The sequence below is a fragment of the Episyrphus balteatus genome, chromosome 1 (assembly GCF_945859705.1).
Source record: "Episyrphus balteatus chromosome 1, idEpiBalt1.1, whole genome shotgun sequence".
In the NCBI taxonomy this organism is placed as follows: Eukaryota; Metazoa; Arthropoda; class Insecta; order Diptera; family Syrphidae; genus Episyrphus; species Episyrphus balteatus.
In genome coordinates, this window is record NC_079134.1 from 156,333,375 (window position 1) to 156,355,041 (window position 21,667).

Consider the following 21,667-nt stretch of genomic DNA (forward strand, 5'->3'; position numbering starts at 1 on the left):
GCGGTGCGCAAACGGCAAACAGTGCATGGCAATTGACAATCGAATGAGTGACAGTCGAAGTAATATCACAGGGATGACATATGAAACGTTTAACTTGGTTTACATTGTTCAATATTCCAGTCATGTTCCATTGCATTATTTTAATAGGCTGTTTTCACTTTAGCTAAAATGTGATAAATTCGAAAAAGAACGAAAAATGAGATAAAAAGGAACACAATTTTTTGACAGCTCAGGGATCGAACTGCGGCATACGTACGTTAACGTATTGACGTTTTATGTCTCTATTATCATTTTCTTCTGATTAAATAGAGAGAGCAATAGCCAAAACGTTAATGAACGTAGGTATGTCGTAGTTTGACTCCAGGGTTTTATTTCTGAATTAAAAAAGAAAAACACTTATAACTGACAAAAGAAGTGGAATGAGTTAAAAAAAGAATTTATTTAATACTGGGAAATAAAGAAAACAAACCCAATGTCTACGTGCCAAATTAAAATTGAGATGAGTAAAAGACTTATAAAAATGACCGCTTTAAGGCTTGGCCACACCGGAGGGTATGCGGTAGCGGTACGGGTAGAGGTAACGGTACTTGTATGAAAAAAATTCCAAATTGACATATCAACGTTCAGATGTGGAATTTTTTTCATACAAATATCGTTACCGCTACCCGTACCTCTACCGCATACCCTCCGGTGTGGCCAAGCCTTTACTTCTTTTGCAGCGTTGGAGAATGAAAAACTAACAAAATTATTTTTAATCACAAGCTCCAAGAAAAAATTTTAAATAATCCAACCACAATTAAAAAAATTAAACAGAAACAAAAAAAAAATAGAGTCACCCTGTCGTGCGTCGATAATACAGTTTGAATCGACCCATGAATTAAGAAGGACAAGAATGACAGACACTCAATAAACAAAAAATAAAATAAAATAAATTCAAAACTTTAATTCAAACTTTTAAATGGAAACCAACATTCCAGCAAACAATGGTAGGTTTAACATTATCTCTTCCAAATTAAATTTCAATACAATGACATATGTAATGAATTAATTGCTTTGAAGGATTTCATGAAGCTTTTTGGATCGGAGACGCTATGTACAGAACAAGGTTTCTGCACCAAGTGTTCCAGCACAGATTTGCGATCGAATTTTCAATTTAATTCAACAAATGCAATGAAATTCATGCTTTCTCAAAGATCCTGGAAGACACCAAGAAGCCAGGTATCATATTGGTGGTGCAAAACTCTTAGAGTATGTCGATGGAGCTGGAATTCATGCTGCTATCCATTCGTATGACAAGAAATTAAACAAATGAGGTATAAGAATATTTTTTTCATAATAAAGCAAAGAAGAATACTTTTGTTGTTTCGTTTTTGTTAAAAAGAACTGGAAGACCTTCATTGTATTGCAAACTTTATTTTTTCACAAGCTGATACTTCGGATATTGGATGCCAACCAGATGTAAGTTCCGCAATCAAAGCTCAACCCAGAGTATTGTTGTTGCTTGGTGCCGATGCTGGTGTTGTTAAACGTGATCAATTGCTTAATGCAACAGAACTAATATATCAAGCAGTTGGTCAATATCAAGAGCGTATATCTATTGTTGATATTCATCATTGGTTATTAAATCCGCTAAATTAGTAATGAAATTCTCAGAATGCATGGACCACAGGATTGATGCCGTTACTTTAACGAACCCACTTTGCATGTTGTAGGAATCTTTATCTATCGCCAAATCAAAAAAGTAGATCACAAATATCTTTATTTTAGTAAGTAAGTAGTAAAAATAAATTTGTCTTTTCGGTCAAAAAAATAATATTTATTTATTTATATTTATAACACTTGGTATTGTTGTTCCCACAGCAATATTCGAATTTGAGTCAAACTAAGTTCTGGGGCTTATGATCCTATTTTTGATAGAACAGTCTTTAAAATTTGCAAGGCTGAATTGAATTTGGTAGGTATCAACAGCATACTATTCATTAGTTTAATTTCGAGTATTGTATAACGTTTGGCCAAAATTCGGATCCATTTGACTCTTTTTTTGGGCTAATGAATCATTTACTAACGGCAACAGTCGAATGCGTTGATTTTAGTTGAAAAAAATTGTGTTTCCATAAGCTATTTGTGTCCAATCCAGTGTCTGAACTATCTTTGTGTCTGAAAGATATATTATGTTATAGTCACAAAAATGAAACCAAATTAAATAAAGCATATATACCAATATAGCATTACTACAATACTGGTAGCAAATACATCGTCGCCCTAGTATTGGAGTGCCGTATACGCCAAATTGCATTTTTTGAACTAGGTATGCAGTCGTATGTTTTCGAAGGTGCTCTTTTCAAATCTGCTATCGGTTTTTTTCTATCTTTTTTCATTGCCGAGATATTCACTATTGTTTTGACAAAAACAAGAAATTTTGGCATTTACGTAAAATTTTTCATGCAATGCAAGAAAATTTTGAGAATTGTTTTGACGTACGTTATGTTTTTTTTTGACGTACTTGTATAAGAATAAAAGAAACTTCTGATTTTCATGGCGTATACGGCAAACTCATTTTGGACAAAAATTTAAATATTTTGAAAACTAAACGAATTGCAGATGTCCAATAACATGTATATAAAAGACACATTTTAATTAAATATCATACTAAAATATCAAAAAATACCAGCGGTTACTTCTTTCGCAATTATCTTCCGAACATTTAAATGCGATTTCCCAAAAATGTAAAAATGGCGTATACGGCACTTCAATACTAGGGCGACGACATGCCATACCGGTTGTAGTTAAGGGCTGGCCAAAGCTATAATCCAGGAACATTTCTACTGCCAATTCTCATGGGAACATCATACTATGGTTGGTGCATGCGTCTGCAGCTGAATTCTTTTAAGTAGTATACCTTCGCCGGAAAAGAAAAAGTAAAATCCACATATGATTCATTTGGCGTAAGTACGTGGTCTCCGGTATAACGCAATTGGTGTTAGAATCAAGACATCGGATACAGAGGATTTGAAACAAACATAGTTCTCGCATCGGGTGATGAAGACGAAGTTGCACCATAAGCCATTTCCAATGCCACAGTTTTCCCAGAAATGTTTTTTTCAAAAAATTGTCGAATATTGAGGAATTTGAGGTTCCTTTGGTAGCACTACGATTTTATTTTTAATTTGTATTTACCGACGCGACACAAATAATAATTTTACCGCTATGTGCTGTTTTTTTTTTATTTTTTTAGTTTGACGTTTTGTAATAATTCATAATTGTGACCTATTCACAATGAAGTTTTATGAGCGTTCAGGCGATTTGACTTAATTTCCTAGCTAATTTCGTCGAAATGAGATGATAATTATCTCATTTCAAATTTAAAATTTGTATGGGAAATTATCTCATTTCGAACCTCATTTGGCAAATTTGATCGAAATCATCTCATTTGCTCTAGTGAAAACAGGCTATTAGAATTGGTTTTTGGTAGAATTAAGTCCTTAAAATAATAAAATTTGTTAAAGTAAAAGTGTCCTTTTTTCTTGGATATTTTCAAACCAGAGCTGTCAAATTGAAAATCTCACAAACAGGGGTGTATTTATTTTTGTTCAGTGATGGTAAGGCGCAAGTTTTTTGTGAAAAAGTGTATATAAATTGTTTTTTAGACCAAAAAATTTGATAGTTCACATATAACAGGTGTGTCCCACCAAGTGAGATCTCTGAGCGCTCAGAGATTGTTTAAGTAAGGTAAAAAATCTCAGCTGAGCGCTGTCTTTTTTTTCTGAGATTTTTGAGACGAAAATTTTATGGATTCAATTTCTCAGTTTTCTTTCTCTTTCTTTAATTTTTTTTGTTATTGTTTTGATGTTTGGTTTTTGGTGGTGTGTAGTTATAAAAGTGCTTAAAACATGAAAATTTAAAGAAAATGTTATTATTTCGAGCTCACTTCACGAAATAACTTATTTTGAAATAATTTTGTATTACAATTTAATATTTGAAGAAAAGTTGCAATTGTGTGATGTTGCAGTTGAAAAAAAAAAAATGGATTCATGTGAGGAACTTGTTCCACAGAATTATTTTGCTCTCTTTCAAAATGACATTGAGCCCTCAGAGATTTTTTGTTGGTGGGACAAACCTAATTTGTTTGAAAAAAAGTCATATTTTTAGAAGGCTCCTGCGAAAATTAGTACCTACCTTCTAAATTTTTTTTTTTTTCGTAAAACAAATGGCGAACTGTCAAATAGTTTTTTAAAGTTACATATTCCATGTACTTCTTTTGCGGCGTGACGTGATCGCCATCTCCGAGATTGAGTGAGAGTTATAACTTCAGTCGCGTGTACATAGTACACACACGTTTTTTTTTTATAATTTTCCCGCACTTAAAGGGATTTATAAAAGCTGTTTTATTTTCCCCGTGATCCAGATCAGATCATTGTTTTTATTAGCTTCACAACAAAAACATAATTATTTTTTGTTATTGTTTCGCAAATAAATACAATGATCTGATCTGGATCACGAGGAAAATAAAACACAGCTAATGTTGATTAAACACAGTGAGTTAGATAAAAAAATTAATTTTGAAAAACTATTGATCAAAACAACCTACTTTAATCATAACGTTAAAAAATGGGTTTTGGTTTTAAAAAAAAGCTAAAAAAAAATATTTCAAGTGTTGGCATTTTTTTTATATTTGTATGTAATGTAATTTGTTTCATACAAAATATGTCAATTTTTTTTTAATTCAGCCTCCTGTTATTTTCGAAAATCAACTAACACGATCTAGATCTTTTTCGTGTCTTAATTTTAACTTTGGTTTTAATTTAAAGGTGTATGATTTTCAAAAAAAAAAAATATTGTAAATTTTATGTTCTACAACTTTTATGATGTCAAAAAATTATGTTATTTTCCCAGAGACTCAGAAAAATACCAAAAACCAAAATCTAAAAGATGAAAAAACCTCAAAAATAATGTTTGCACAGAAAAAATAATTATTTATTAAAAGAAAAATTACCTCACCAATTGTGGTATTCATTTAATCCTTTTAAATCACATTCAATCTCTCAAAAGGTCAACAGCTTAAAAAATAACAAAAGAAACAACAACAACAAAAATCATCCCTGTTGTTTTCACAGTGAATGAACTTTATGTTTTGCTTCAATTCATCATCCATTGGAGTCTCGTCGATATACGAAACATAAATCTGCAACAAAAATCCTTATTTAAATTTCCCCAAAGCCATAAAAGAAAACAATCAAGATGCGCCCCAAAGTAGTTCTCAATTTCCCAAACAATCTCTCTTGCAATATCAACACAAACATATATACCTCAAGCTCAACCCTCCTCCTACATGGAACATGCATGCATCACTACCATTAATTTCTCCACGTGTGCTTGCTCTTGCTTGCTGGATAGAAGGATGCCGATACAAAATGCAATATATATGAGAAAACCACCAAATGTCCTTTAATGTGTGATGTGTTGTATAGTGTAGGTGGTTTGGTTTGTCGATATCTCTGACTTTGCAATCTCTGCTTTTTGCTGAAATCAATTTATTTTAACAACGAAGACACACGTTTTTCCGATTTGCCCCCAAAAGATACCTCCTGTACTGTTCGACAAAAAAAAAAAAACCTAGCCAACAAGAAGCTATATAGAGTCGTCATTGCCAATGCATGATCAACAATATTTACTGCTAGTTGCATTTGCTTTTCTGCAAAAAGGATTTGCATCCAAATAAAGGACTTATATATACCGAAAGACCACTGTTTCATTTTCTTTCCATAAATATAAACAACAATGCCATCTATCGGATGGCAATGGCAACCAAGACCTCTCTTATACAATGGAAAACTTCATAACGGATTGCAATATGTGCTGAGCAGCTCAACATTTCTCAGAAATAATAAATAAATCGATTGTGTCCTGTGAGGATGTGTGTGTGTGTGTGTGTGAGTGCTTACCTGCAATTCCCAAAGTGATTCGGTCCACAAAAGGATGCTCCATAGAATTATCCCCGCACATGCTGAAGTGATTATTATCGGTTTGTATCTGCAATTGTGAAAATGTGAGGAAATTGAGAAAATAGAATACTAATAAGACTGCTTCTACTGCAAGTCCTGATGAATAAGGATCTAAGGATAAAATAGGAATTTTTTTTTTTATTTTATTTTTTTTTTTCAACTTACCTTAGCATGTCTGTGACTAGAAGTATAATGACCAACCATCCTAGATTCATATAAATCCCCAAAGGATATAACTCCTTGTTCACTTGCTCGGACGTTATTTCGTGCCATTCACCCGATAGAAATTCTGTGGCAAAAGAATCGGACGGTCGTAGCTCCCGAAGGAAGCCAAAGCTACAAAGGAGCATGGATATCTTAAGCCAGGACTTCATTTTGGTGTCGGTCGTCTTTTTGTTGGGGTTTTTGTCGATGAAAATGTAATATTTTTTTTCCTTCGTCGTCCTTATGGAGATCCTGTAATATAAATTTTACACAATACAGTACAGAAGGGAACGAAAAATGGGGGGATTGTAAAATTGATTTCAAATTTCAAGTCATACAACGATGTTGTTTGTGTATTCATTGTCTGTGCGTGAGGACACATATTGTTAAAAGGATAACGAGCTTTATGTAAATTGTGTGTCTGTGGACTGGCGGAGTACTAAAATACAAAGGCAGTACAGGCGTACATTCGATTGGTTATAGTGTTGAGTGAAAGGATTCCATTGGGATTTTCTGCTAAATTAAGAGGAGTGCGAAGGGAATTGTGTAAAGAATTGTAACCAAAGGATATTTCGTTACGACACACAACTACTCTATGTTTATGATAAAAGGCTTTTGCGTCATAATATAATCCTGCATTACAATAAACCCACGAACGAGTATAGGAGAGATACTTTTGTAAAACCTACCTGTTCAGGATGTAAATGCGTGAAAGTTGGGTGTTGCGTGGATTTCAATTGTAAAATACACTACACCACACGTATGAAGTGCTTTTTTGCAGGTTTTCTTCACTCCTGCGACTAGATAAACTCAATGAGTAGGTTGTATACTGTATAGTTTGAATATGTTCAATATTGAAAGTTTTGTAATGCAAAGAGATGAAGATGTGATAATGCGTACTTCGTGATGGGATTTAAGTGTGAAACGAAAATAAGGTGTTAGGGGATGGCGATGAAGGTAGAGACTTTGTTTCCATGGAAGTTCTTATATTTAATATTTGTTTCCTTAATTTAAATTTTATATTTAATCAACGAAAATATAATTCAAATTGACGAACGAATGTCAAAAAATTTGTTTACCGTATCAATCCTCACTCAGTAGTGAAACCTTATAATTTTTTTTTTGCAGGGAATAGCGCCCATTTACATATATGGAAAATTTCTATTGTTTAAATAAATAACATTAAGTGGCAGTAAATTGCCCATGAAGTTCCTTATTTTATTAGCAATACAAATTTATTTTATTAATTTTAAAAATTAAACTCGATTGGTCACTGTGGTGTATGAGTAACATTTTTCTGCTACAGAAATAATTTATTTTTAGAGTAAAAATTTTTTTTTCTCACCAAACAACGAAACTTATCAAAATATTCATTGACCTTTAAAACTATGTTCATTAGGGTGGTCCTTATTTTACTCTTTTGCGAAAATTGAGTGCGACGCCCCCTAAATTGGTTCCAAATCAGGACAACAAAAAAATACCCTATTTATTTCATATTTTTATCTTTAACCCTTCCTGGCCCTATTTTAATAAGAAGTTACTAGAGAAAGGGCGATATTCTGTGTTCAGTGTTGGGTAAATGGCGGATTTTTGATCATTCATACGTATAAACTTCTTAATGAGATAGGGTCAGGAAGGGTTAGCAATACAAATTTGAAAAAATTAGAACATTTTTTTTTTCCTGATTTGGAACCAATCTAGGGGGCGTGCCCAATTTTTTTTCCTAAGGACCACCTAATTTTAAGTTATAAACAACTTTTGCATACCTAAAAATTTAATCAAAGCAAAGATTTAAAATAAATCGTACTACTTTAGACTTCTCCTTTTAAGGTTAAATGTTTTTATTTTATGAAATATAGAAAACCTAGTACCGACAAGGTCAGAACAAAAATCATACATTTTTATTACCTATTGGGAATCGACCCTTCATCGTCTATATAAATATATCAGAATCAAATTTCCCCAAAATAACCATATTGGATTTCTTTTTTTAACTACATTTAAGGAGCATTTTATATTTTCGTGGACTTTTTGATTATTTATATGAAAAATGAAAATGATATTGAACATGCTTCTGATAAGGAAATGATTTAAAAATTATTTTTTTTCGTCAACTTTCTAATAAAAAAATTACTAGCTTAAGATTAAGACTTTACATATTTAACTGTATGTTTTGAAGAAAAAAAAATTTGAAGCCAATAATATTTTACAAGAAAAAGCTAAAAAAATTACGTTTTTGTTTATTCTTTTATAATTTTGTGAATTTTTTTTTCATATGAAAATCTTGCAAGCAAATTATATCGTCTTAAAACCTAATATTTTTTCTAAAGAATAAATCTTTACTCAAATCTATAATATGTTCAGTAAAAAATTTATTAATGATTTTTGAAATTACTAGTTTTTCATGCAAAGAGCAAAAAAAAAAAATTTTGTTTTCTTCGCACAAAATTTAGTTAATATTTTTACGAGACAAACCACTTTAAGTTTTATACTATTTGAAGGCTTATAACTTTAGATAAAAATATTCAGCTTAATCATATCGGCATCTACAAAAAAAGCTGGAATTTTTTTGAATTTCATTCATCAAAATAAAAAAAGTATTAAAAATGAGGTTAAAAACGGTCAAACAATTTAGGATAAAATAAATTTTTTTTCCCGTTATTCAATCAAAAATCATTTTAAAATCATATTTGTCTTTACACCAATAATGCCTATACGTTATGTTAGCTTGAGATTTTTTGAATTTTTAAAAAATTCTTTAAAAAATAAAAATTCGCAAAAAAATAACGCTAAAAAAGTAGGTGTTTTAAAAATATCATATTTCAAAATCTAAGGCCTTAAAAAAATTCATATTGGATTTTTGATTTTATGTTATTATCTTTTCAGTGGCATTATTTTGCATTGTCGAAAAAAATTTCCCTATCTATAATAAGAACTTTTTTGAAGGTTTTCATTATATGGTTTATATAGCTTTATAGATTGTTTTTATTCCCTATACCATTTTTGTATCGAATCAATCTATAGATTACAAAAAATGCAAAATGCGCGACGGTATTGTTATTTGATTAATTGCTTAAATCTGCACTGAGGGAAAAAACGCAACGTACAATGTAAAATGCTCAACGTTAATTTAATGTTGAAAAAGTTCACATGAAACTTCTTCAAAATAAAATTGAAACAATGTAAGAAATTTTTTTTTTAATTTTTGTCGGACTTCAGCTTTTGTTGAATTTTATCACTCTAATTTTCAACAGTGAGATAGCACGGTGGTAAAGCATTCGCCTAGTTACCCAAAGGTTCGATCCCCAGCGGCTGTCCATTTTTTTTGTTGTTTAATAAATTGATGCTTTTTTCAGATGTTTTATAACGGAAAACCATTTTAAACTAACGATGTTCTAATTTGATTTAAAAATCTTCGTCTTCAACGCAAAATCATTCCGAAAAATAGTTGAATCGACTTGGTTTTCGTTGATTTTTAGTTGTTTTTTCCCTCAGTGTGATTCAATCAAGTGTAAAATAAAGTTACTCTTTTGGGACTTTTGAATATTCTTGAAAATTTCAAAATTTGAATAAAAACTCAGACAAAATCCATCATATCATCAATATGTTGTCATAGCATCATGAAAGATTGACATACTTTTCAGCAGAAATCTGTATATTTTCAAATTATCACCGGAGCTCAATTTTCAAAGTTATTCCTTAAAAAAACATCTAAAAACTACTATGACAGCAAAATTCCTTCTAGGAATTACAATATAAACTCATGTCATGAATATAACTCTTATTCGGAATAACAAACTATTGAAGTTTATAGAAAATAACAGCTTTTTGTATGATGAAGAATCATTTGAAATGAAAGAAGAATAACACATTATCCTTCATATCGTTACCAACAATGTTGTTACTTCAGAAAATCCTTCTTCTTCATACTTTTTTTTCTTCAAAATTCTTTCCAAATCTTGTATCGCATTCAAGACTTTTTTTTTTTTAAGAAAAATAAGAAGAAAAGAAAAATTGCTACCAGCACCGTAAACATTTGATTTCTTCTTTCCTTCTCAATTTTCGATAACCATCATGCAGTATCACTATTTCACATATCCTTATACACTCCGAAGAAGATGCCAATGGATTTGATGCATTTTGCCATATTTTATCTATTTTTCAAGAAAAAAATATATTTATGTGTGTGTCAATTTTTTTTGTTAAAAGTCATACAAAATAAACAGAGATTTTTGATTTATTGCATCACATAAATATTTAACATAACATAAATTTCTCAAGAGAGATTTTTTGGGCGAGTATAAGAAGGAACTGAAAAAAAGTAGCTTTTTAAATTCATGATGTTATATTGGCCAGAGGGATATTCTTCTTACTTGAAGATAAATGATGAGATTTCTTATATAAATAATAAAAAAATAAAAAAAAACATTCTCAAAAGTGGGTCTGATGTCAACAAGATTCCCCAGTCATTTAAAAAAAAAATGTTGTCTTTTTGCTGCCATAATTTGTGATAGCGTGACATCACAAAAAGTAATGATGTTTTGGTAAGAAAAACACAACAATAATTGGTAAGGGAATATCTGCAATTCGATGTTGTGTGTAATGAAAGTCCTTAGAGTCTTTCCTAAAAAAAAAAAAAACTGTGGAAAGAACAACTTTATGGATTACTAGCTTTCATGGATATCTGTTCAATCAAGATCGATAAAGAAAAAGTTGCCAAAAAGGAAAACTTCAAATCCAATCATTCAACCACTATTTCACACTCCAGAAGTTTTGTGCCACATACAGATTGATATGGAGTCTTGTGTTTACAATGTTTGAGAAAGCTTAAAATTTTGTTTCTGAATACTATAAGTCGATGCTTAAAATTTATCAAGTGGAAATAATGATTTTTACTAAAGAATAAGGTCCTAAGTAGTCAAAAAAACGTTTTTTTGCATTTTCAAAAAACGCGAGCTGGTAAATTTTTTCTGACTTCGGATTCGAAATCAGCACACCGAAAACCTTCATTAAAGTATATTTTTGTTACGGCAACAGAACCCTTGTTAACCAGTGTTATCAATACCCTGAAAATGGAATGCCAATTTTATTTTAAAACTTTTTTTTTTTAAATATTTGTAAAAAATTATTTTTTGTAAAAAACGGCTCTAAATATTTTTTTTTTAAATGCATCTTAAATTTAACTACATACTTATTTTTTAGTTCAATTCGATTCAACATGTTGTTGTTTTAATTTGAAAAACGAATTTTGAGTTTAAATTATTTTTTTGTTCATATGCACTTTCCAAATCTATTATATTGTAACGTTTTATTCCGGGTTCACAATAAAACTTATTTAATTTCCACTTATATTTCCGTTCAAATAAGAACACACTTTATTTCAACTCAATTTACTTTTATTATTCGCTCAAACAAACACACTTTTAAATCACTTTATTTACTACTAACAATTCGCAACACTTTATTTCACTTTGTACTGTACTCCTTCACTTTCAAGATTAAACTGTCCGGTCGGTGTCCACGCTGCCCTTTTATACCTGAAATTCGGAATTCGAGAATGTCTTCGAAGGTTCTCGTCTTTGCTTCTCGAAGCTTCCTTTCCAAGAGGGGGCGCTTCATACTTCCAGTCCAGTGGGATATTCAGCAGTCGAGGGAATTTCTTTGGATGCGTTCAGAGGGTAGTTTCTTAATTACTAAAGGTCCGTTCACATTTCTACCTTTACTGTAGCAGGTAGTGTGTTCAGACTTTTATCTTAAAAGTAGTTCGGTAATTCATCGTTACAATGTATATTAAAGTTTGGTTTTGTGTACGTTCGCTAACCGGCCACACCGGCTGACTTATTTTCTTATTTTTTTTTTTAATCAAAGAGGTATAAGAGGAGAAGGTTTAAGGTAAAAAAAATTTAAGATTTTATAGGGTAAATAGGAGAAACACGACATTGAAAAAAGAGGATATTTTCTAAACGGTAAGCCGTAAAGAGTTGACTTTTTTTTTAAATGATAGACAAATTTATTCAATAGTTAAAAAATTTCAAAACCAAGTTGTGAAGGTTTTTTTGCAGTCATACCCCTTCGACAAAAGACTAATTAGAGGTACGCAAAATTTTGCACAGAAATTTGAGTTACACCATGAGAAAGATATTAAAAAAAAAATTAGGGGTCTAAAACGGATTTTTTCATAGGCCCTGTATTTTGAAATACAAATTTTTGAAAAACAACCTAATTTTTAGGGACATTTTTGAGTAGTCTTTTATTTTTTTTTTGAATTTTTTAAAGTCTGCAAAAAATCTCAAACTTATAGGAAATATAGGTTAGGTATCATGCGCATGCATGTACAAAATTTTGAATTTTTAAAATGATTTTTGACCGAATAACAGGAAAAACAATTTTTTTTGTCCCAAGTTTTTTGTCCGTTTTTAACAGTTTTTTTTTTATTTTTATCTTTTTTTCTTCAATAGATAAATGAATAAAATTTACAGTGTAGATAGATAATGGGCAAGACTATATTTGTACAAAGTTTCAATTAATTTTGTAATGACAAATTTGAAACAACGGTAAAATAAAACTCTATTTTTTAACATATTACATCTTTTGATCTGGAGCTTATAAAAATTTGATTTATCTTTATGATAATATTACCTTTCATTTGATAACACATTTTAAGCGTGAGAAAATAAAATTACATGTTTTTTTTTGCTTTTTATATATTTAAGTTTGGTTTTTTTTACGTTCGCTAACCGGCCACACCGGCTAACTTATTTTGCTTATTTTTTTAAATCAAAGGGGAATAAGAGTAGAAGGTTTTAGGCTAAGAAATTAATGATTTATAGGTTAAATAGGGGTAACACGACATTGAAAATATGAGGCTATTTTCTAAATGGTAAATGGTAAATGATAGATAAATTTATTGTAAGGTTGAAAAAGGTATTGCAAAAATTCTAAAAAATTTCAAAACTAAGTTGTGAAAGTTTTTGTGCAGTGAAAACATCTGGTAGAACTTCGACAAAAGGCTTATTAAAGATAGGGAAAATTTTGTACGGAAACTTGAGTTACACGATTGGAAAGATACTAAGAAAAAAATTTAGGCGTCTTATACGGATTTTTTCATAGGCCCTATATTTTGAAATTTGAATTTTTGAAAAACAACTAATTTTTAGGGGCATTTTTGAGTAGTTTTTAATTTTTTTGTAATTTTTATAAGCCTCCAAAAAATCTCAAGCTTTTAAGAAATATAGGCTTTAGTCATGCGCAAGCATTTACAAATTTTTAAATTTTAAAATGATTTTTGTCCGAATAACGGGAAAAACAAGTTTTTTTGTCCCAAGTTTTTTGGACGTTTTTAAAATAGGCCATATTTTACATAGGCCACTTTTGCTAAAAGTTTAAAAGTGAATATTTTTAAACTCATTTTACGAACTTTTCAAGTTTTGATTCCTTTTTTCATTTAAAATGTTAACTAATTATATAGAGTCGAAAATTAAAAATAAAAACAAAAAATGGCGGAACGAAGTCCGCCGGGTCAGCTAGTTTCTATATAAAAAGTCTTTAACATTTTAGTACCTTAAACTCTAAGACCAAGTTCGTGCAACCCAGTCGTGCATTTTATTTTACCTTAAACTTTTATCATTCTCGAGAACCTAAAACCAAGAGTGTCAACAGTCCTTGAATAACAACTTTTTCCCCAAATTGATAAAATTCCTAAGCTACTTATCACCTTTATCTTAAATTGTTGTTGTTTACATATAAATTTGCTATATATTTCTTTGTTAAAGATGTGTCCTTTTCAATAAATAAGAACATTGAACTTTAATCTTTTAAGTTTTACCTTCAACTATAATAAATTTCCCTTCGATTGCCACTTACGCACCAGAATTTGTTTGCGTCGGTCGTCGTCTCTAACAAAATTGAGTTGGGAATTGAAAAAGGTCTGAAATGCCAATAAATTATATTCTTATCTAAGAAGTGTCTTTTCTCGGAATAAAATAAAAATAACCAAAGAAAAAAAAAACCCTGGTCATTTATATTTAGGTAGTTACAATATCTGTGGTGAGATAAAAGTTTTTGCCTTTTATACTAATTTCATACAAACCATAGATATAGCCTACCTATGACCTTATACCAACGACACTCAACCACAAGATGACGATGCTGATGATGATGGTAAACCAGAAGAATTCCCTCAAAAAAAAAAATAAAAGTAAAGAACCCTTGAAATCCTTAAAATAGGATACGAAAAACCACTCTTCGCATAAGACGATATCTCTGTTACTTTTCTTTGTGTTCAAGTTTTCGCAGTTTCAGTTTGCCACCGTATAGCTTTATCTCATCAATTATATCCATTTATTGATTGCTTTTCTTGACACATCAAGGTTAAATATAAATAATTCATAAGACCTTAGATTGACGTGGGAGTTTGCTGGGTTAGATCCTTCTTTTGTTATAATTTTGAGAGATTTTTTGGGGTTGTAAAATTTATTGCACCCAATTGGCACATCTGAGCTTCTCATATAAATTAGTTATTTACTCGTTGGCAAATTAAATTCTTTTTGTTTTTTTTTTTTTTTATTTTTGAAGAAAATAGAAGAAGAAAAATAAATTCCTTCAAACAATGATGATAATCTCCTGCATAAAAATCTACTTCAAGATTATTCTCAGGGTTATAAAAATGAACTTGAAGAGAAAAAAAAAAAAACTCAATTTGTTTCACACGACTTGCTATATAAGTACTTAACCCACACAACAAAAAACAAAAGAAAAACAAAGTGAAAGTTTAAGTCAACACGATAAAAATGAGTATTTCATACGACAAACACTTCTCTATAACAATCATCATTATTTCGTTAGGGATTGTTTTTTGTTACTAATTTGAATTTTTATTGACTGAGGATACAAATAAAAATTTTGTTTTGGTTCAATAACAAAAAATTAAAAACAAAGAAAAAATAATTTCTAAGTTTAAGAAAAAAATTAAATCAATAAAGTGAGCTGGCTAAAAAGTATGCATATTCTGATAAAATAATATTGGGTAGCACGAGTATAAGTCAAATATCTACAAGTAATTGGGCCACTTTCGTTTCCATCCGTTTGTTCAGAAAATTTTTTATGGTAAATAAGGTCCTTCTTCTAAAATAAAAAAAAAAAAAAAAAATTTGTTGAACCATATTAACGATAGTTAAGTACCTACCTGACAAAGAGCCACGTTCTTGATTTCTGACTTTCATTTACGTCACTAAACTGAATTTAAGGAAAATGTTCATACGAAGCATTTGAGTAGCTTTAATATTTTTTTTTAAATAAAAAAAAAAGTGTTTGGATTTTTTAAAATATCTATTTTTTTTTTTTTTTTGAAAATCACTTTTTTGAAATTTTTTTTTACATGTAAATTAATAATTTTTTTATATAATAGTTATTTCATCCCATGTTTTTTTTTAAATATTTACAAATTTTTTTGGGAGCGGGTCAAAATTCTGCTTTTTTGACGAAAATTGTGTTTTTTTTTTATTCTGTCTTTCAAAATTCTGCTTTTTAAAATCCTGCCAGCATATTTTTGAACAAAAAAATTCTGCTTATTCCGTTTTTTTTTATAGCATATGCGCTTACAGTTCATTAATCCATTTATGTAATTCAACTTTAGTACTTTCCGAACTATTTATTGTTTAATTGTCGCAAACATTTTTTATAATGAATATACTGACTTTTTTTTATTTCACATCTACATATTATAAACCATTGAAAACTAATTAGAAAAGAAAAAAGAAAGATGGACCATAATACTATTTAGTGCCTAAAAAGTTGTCCCTTTGGACAGTGAATTTTGAAAAAATAAAATGCACGACTGGGTCGCACGAACTTGCTCTTAGAGTTAAAGTTGCTTAAATTTTTAAGACTTTTTATATAGAAATTTGGAAAAAAAAAAAAAATTCTTTTTTTTTTTAAATTAAAATAAAATCTGAAATTAAATTGCCCTCCAAAACAAGTATGCAGTTTTGATTGAGATATTAACATGCATTTTTAGAAAAAAAATTTTCAAAATCGTTAGAGCCGTTTTTTAAAAAACTAATTTTTTATAAATAATTTTTTGGAAAAAAAGTTTTAAAATAAAATTGGTATGCCATTTTGTAGAAATCATTAATCAACATCTAAAAACAAAATATCAAAAAAATTTCATAACAAGTTTTCGAAAATTTGATTTTTCAAAAAAAAATTTTCAAATTTTTTTTTTAAATCCAAAAATTATTTTTTTGGAAATTTTATTTTTGGTTTATATTTAAATTGTATAAATGCTTTTTCACAAAAAGTTTCGTTGAAATCGAATAAGCAGTTTAAGAGATAATCGGATTTGAAAAAAAAAAACGATTCTATGGCAGGTATACCGTTAATAATGATTTAAAAAAAAAATTTCATTGAAAGATAGACCTTAGCTTAAAACTGACATTTGAATTTTTTAAACAAAATCGTTGGAGCCGTTTTCGAGATATTTCAATTTTACTAAAATCGGTATATGACAAGTACCGTTATTTTTGGTCCAAAAAAATTAATTCCAAAAACCCCTCTGGAGAGTCGCCAAATAACGCTACATACCAAGGTTGACATCAATCGGTCCATCCGTTTAGGCTGTAGCTCCTTATACAGACAGACAGACAGGCAGACAGACAGACGGACTTCCGGGACCCACTTTTTTGGCATTGTCTACCATCGTAATGTCATGGAAAAATGTTTTCTCAACTTTTTTTTTTTTGTACGAATGCATAACTTGATATATAGTACCTATATCGCAAGTAAAAATATGGACATTTTTAAAAATATATTTTAGTTGACATAGAATGGTTATAATTTAATCTATTGTAAAATAACATTTGCGCCAATATTTTGAATCATAATTCTATTTTATGACATTTTTAACACAAAGTGAGCAAAACCTAACAACTGCGTTACTTTACTGCAAATTTCAGTAAAATCATACCTATAATTAAGCCATCTGATATTCCTATTTGAAACTATATAGGAACAACGTAAGTCTCCTATGAAGTTAAATCATAGAAAAATTAATTTCAATTAAATATTCTTAATAGTTTATTACCCAAAAATCAGCTTTAAAACTTTAAATACCACTGCGTTACCTAGATAAACCACAATGTTACCGTGATTTGTAAACAATTCAATCCAAATTTGGGTTCAAACTTGTAAATGTAATTAATGTTTATTTTATAATTCAATTTAGTTTTTCTAACAAATTTGTACTTTTTCTTCAAGAAAAATGAAATTCAATAAAAAGGGACATTTTGTAGGCACTAAATAGTATTTTGGCCCAGATACAAAATATTCTTTTCATAATCAATTTTTTTGAACATTAATTTTTATTTGATAAAGTAATAAATATCTACCTATTTTTCAAGCCAAGTTCTCTAGCAACTTTGGCACTACACCCTTATTTACAGGAAACAACTCAGGCCATTTTCGACTCCCCTCCAACTTCTATACCAAATATGTCAGAAATTTCAGCTGCCTAGGATGAGTAGTTCCTGAGATATAGGGCTTCGGAAATCTCAAAAACCGTAACTGACTGATTCACTCACTGACAGATCATCAAAATTATGAAGAACTTTCCGTTATCGTAGAAACTTGTAATTTGGCACAGTGATGGGGATTGAGGTGCATACAAAGGAAAAAATTTGAGATTTTCAATTCAGGGGGCGTGGTAACCGCCCATTTTCGCTGAATTGTCATCAATTATTTTAGAGCACTTCTAACTATCGTAGAATCTTGAAACTTGGTAGAGTGATAGATCTGGTGGTTTATACAAAGGGAAAAATTTTAAATTTTAGAATTTTAGCCAGGGGGCGTGGTAACCGCCCATTTTCACTAAATTTTATCAAATTTTTTAGAGCACTTCTGATTTGATTTGTATAAATAAAATGTTGATTGTTTGCTTGGCAATTTTTCAAATAGCTTTAAAAATCAGCAATTTAAAGAAAAATTTTCAAGAGAACAATCAACATTTTATTTATACAAATTTAAAGCCAAGCTTTAGAACTTGGTACACTTTTACATTTCAGTACTTTTTGTGCCAGCATAACTTCAACATAGGAGAACTTGGCTCCTTTTTTAACAGTAATGTTTTTGTTGTGATTATTTTTACATTAAAAACCTTTTCTTAATATTTTTTAATTTTTTGATTTATCAAACAAACAAGGAACATAAAAAAAAACTGACAAAGTGAGTAAAATAATCAAATAAGAAGCGCGCGCTTTTTAACGTTTTCCAAACCATTTTTTAATTTTTTGCAGAATTTTGTAAAATAAAATTATGAAAAGCAAAATTTTGAAAAAAGAATTTTGCCCCCGGCAGAATTTTGACCCCAACACATTTTTTTTCTAACGATCGATGTAAGAAAAATATAAAAACTCATTGCTATACAAAAAATTAAATGTCACCCTGTCAAAAAGTTAAAAACCATGTTGTAACATTTTTAAAACCTGTTTTATCTCTTCATTTCTCTTTTACGGCCATATTATTCACTAGTTTAAAAAATACATCTGGATGTAAAATTGTCAAATGTCAAAAATAAATCCAAAATAGTTTTCCCAATTTTAACTATGAAAATAGTTAAAAAATAGTTAAGAAATAGTTGAAAGTGACTACTTTTTTGTCTGTGTGATGGTGAATATCATGCCAAACCATAATTATCTATTTATTCTTTTGAGGTTTAAAATGCTAGATATATGTATATGCATTTTACTTTGTGAAATAATTTGAATAATTGAGATCTTAAAAAAAAAAACACATAAATTATCCCACAAAAAAAAAAAAAGAAAAGAAAAACAACCTTAAAAAGCTAAAAAGTTTTTCTTTAAATTTTATGTGACTTTTTCACCCTATGACATCATTCAATAAAAATACAGTCGTAAATCTTAACAAATCCAACAGACTTAACAAAAGGAACACATAAGGTCATGGTACATATGAAATTTATCGTTCTACACATAAACTGACTTAATACGCACCCATACTCAGTATTAGTAGTCATAACACAAACCTTACACTTATTCTTCTTACAAAAAAAAAAAAAGAAAAATACAAACAACATTCTTCCGCATCATAAAAAACGCACACAATAATTTTCAAGACAAGGCATTTCCAAACAAAAAATAGAGGCTACATTTTTTCCAAACCCTTTTTTTTAGGACATCACATAAAATAAGAAAACGTGATATCAAATCAAATTTGATACAATTTCAAATCATCATTGTAGTTTCATTCGTTTTGTTGTTGTTGTTGTTGTTGTATGCTATTGGCCGAAAAAATGACCATTGTATATGAGCTTCTTTTTATTAGATTCTGTGTAATATGACAGTTAGACTGATTGGGTCCGAAGATGTCTGGAAAAGATAACACAATTGTCTAAATAAGTTTGGTCACGTTCTATTTTTTATAGTCTTTCGCAATAATTTTGTCTTAAGCTTGAAAGATTGAAAGAAGTTCATATTAAAGATGGGTAGTTTCTTTAAGAGTTTGAATTTTATTTTCGAAATTAATATTCGAAAAGTCAAAAACTTAAACTTCTTCAAATATTCTTTTTTTTTGCTTCTCAAGTTTTTCGTTACAACCTCTTACCCAACTACTAAAAATTATTCCCAAAACAAACCTTTATTTTTATTGCCTAAAGGTTATCCTGCAACTTCGAAACTACCCTTTTTTTAAAAACCTACATCCTTTTAGGGTATCTTTCTGATATGATTAAGTTCTTTCTCAAAAGGAAAGGTTACAAAAGTTAAACTTAAATTATTCAATGATAGTTGATGATGGTAGACGTTTTACCTCAACAACAAACAAACCCTACCTGTAAAATAATATTTACAAATCTTTTATCAATAAATTGATTTGCAATAAAGCTTCCTCTTCTAAGGTAATAATATTCGTACAACCAAAAATAAATAAGCCCCTTGGTACCTATATCGAGTTTCTCCAATATTCCTGATTGCCTCCTGATTTCAAAACCAGAAACTTAATCGTCCAATTTATTATATCAATCCAGAGCAGGCCCAGTTTTGTAAATGTATATGTATAAAGTAGACCCCCGAACCGAATGTAATTAAGTATTGAAAGTGAAACCCAAATAGACCCAAAGCCTTACTCATAATTAAAGACAAACTGAACCAAGTATCGTGATGCTGTATATAGAGCTTCAAACAACATAGAAGTACGAGTAGTTACGCATAGCTTTATGTAAAGTGAACAAATATAATGAAATATCAAGAGAGGGAGTAGGTAGTTTGTGGGAAATCTTGAATTCATAATCAAAATTCATTATAATGGCTTGATTTCTGTTTAGTATCTTTGCTTTAGAAAAGGGTTACAGCTAAAGGTTATAAATGGAATAGTTTTTTCTAAGTGTTTAAAACACTAACACATACACAGACAAACGTGCACAATTACCAACTGGCGCGTGTGTTATAGTTAAGCAATTTAATTTGCAAATGATGATATAGAGATTCTCTTATTAATTTCTCATTAAAAAGGGCAATAATTTCTCATTTTATATACAAACACTCATAAGACAGCCCCCATATGGATTTCTCATAATAAATTTGCCTATAATATAGATGAAATTAATCTTCTTCGCCAGAATTTAATATTTATTGTGATTGAAGATGAAAATTGATTCATATAAACTAAGAGAATTATTAATTTAGTTTAACTTGTTGTGCAACTCAGGTAGTTTAATTATTAAATCTATTTAAATTTTCAATATATTGCCTTGTCATTTTGAATGCTCTTTAAATTATTAAGACTGTCAGAGATATAGATTACACGGTGTAACACTCAAAATATACGCGGGCCCGGGCGGAGACCTATCACTTTTTGTAGAGCTAGTCGCACTGATTACGAAACGGCAAAAAACGGTTTTTTTTTTACCTTCACCCATTGAAAAAAAACTAGCTTCGTCAAATTTTTACCCATTTTCGATTTTTTTACAGTTTCTGATAGGAGATAAATATACCTTTTCAACAATGTATAAAATATGTAACTCGGTTAAACCACCTAGAATTTATAAGCTGTCAAAGTTAAAAAACCCAACTTCGACATCAAATTAAAGTATATATTTTCAAAACAACATGCTGTTTTAAAAATATATTCTAAAATAATATTTATTTCCAAATCAGACGAGGTATTTTTTATGAAAATCAGTTTAAAATTGTCTTAGAAAAAAAAATTTAACGATTTTAGGCCAGATACAGAAATTCAAACTCTTAGGTATAGAACAAAAATGTTGTTTTGGCACGCAGTAGGATAACTTGGGCACCAGGATTTGATAACGGGTTTTTGTAGAGGATTTCAATAAAAAACCTTTTTTTTTTTGGGAGGGGGTCTATCTATCCTCGTTTAGGTAGGAGGGGCAGTATTCTAAAAAAAAATTATCAAAATAAAAAAAATTATTAAAAAACAACGGCAACACTTAC

The 21,667-nt window shown here is 29.7% G+C and overlaps 1 protein-coding gene and 1 long non-coding RNA gene across 5 annotated transcripts in view; one reads left to right on the forward strand and one right to left on the reverse strand.

Annotated features, from left to right (window-relative positions):
• Window positions 1–21,667, reverse strand: part of LOC129921532 (thiamine transporter 1-like) — a 123,865-nt gene that overhangs the window by 32,424 nt on the left and 69,774 nt on the right. For all 3 annotated transcript variants that reach the window (XM_056003405.1, XM_056003406.1, XM_056003407.1), the window contains 2 exons: window positions 6,168–6,458; window positions 5,943–6,030 (listed from right to left, as the gene is read on the reverse strand). In XM_056003405.1, the coding sequence (XP_055859380.1) occupies window positions 5,943–6,030; window positions 6,168–6,376 (297 nt within the window). In that variant the 5' untranslated portion in view covers window positions 6,377–6,458. The remainder of the gene's footprint in view (window positions 1–5,942; window positions 6,031–6,167; window positions 6,459–21,667) is intronic.
• On the forward strand, window positions 965–1,547 carry LOC129921535 (uncharacterized). 2 transcript variants are annotated; one of them, XR_008773534.1, is made up of 3 exons: window positions 965–986; window positions 1,060–1,313; window positions 1,382–1,547. It is a non-coding gene; the product is annotated as an uncharacterized LOC129921535 (long non-coding RNA). The 2 variants fall into 2 exon arrangements; XR_008773535.1 differs by having other exon boundaries at window positions 1,427–1,547.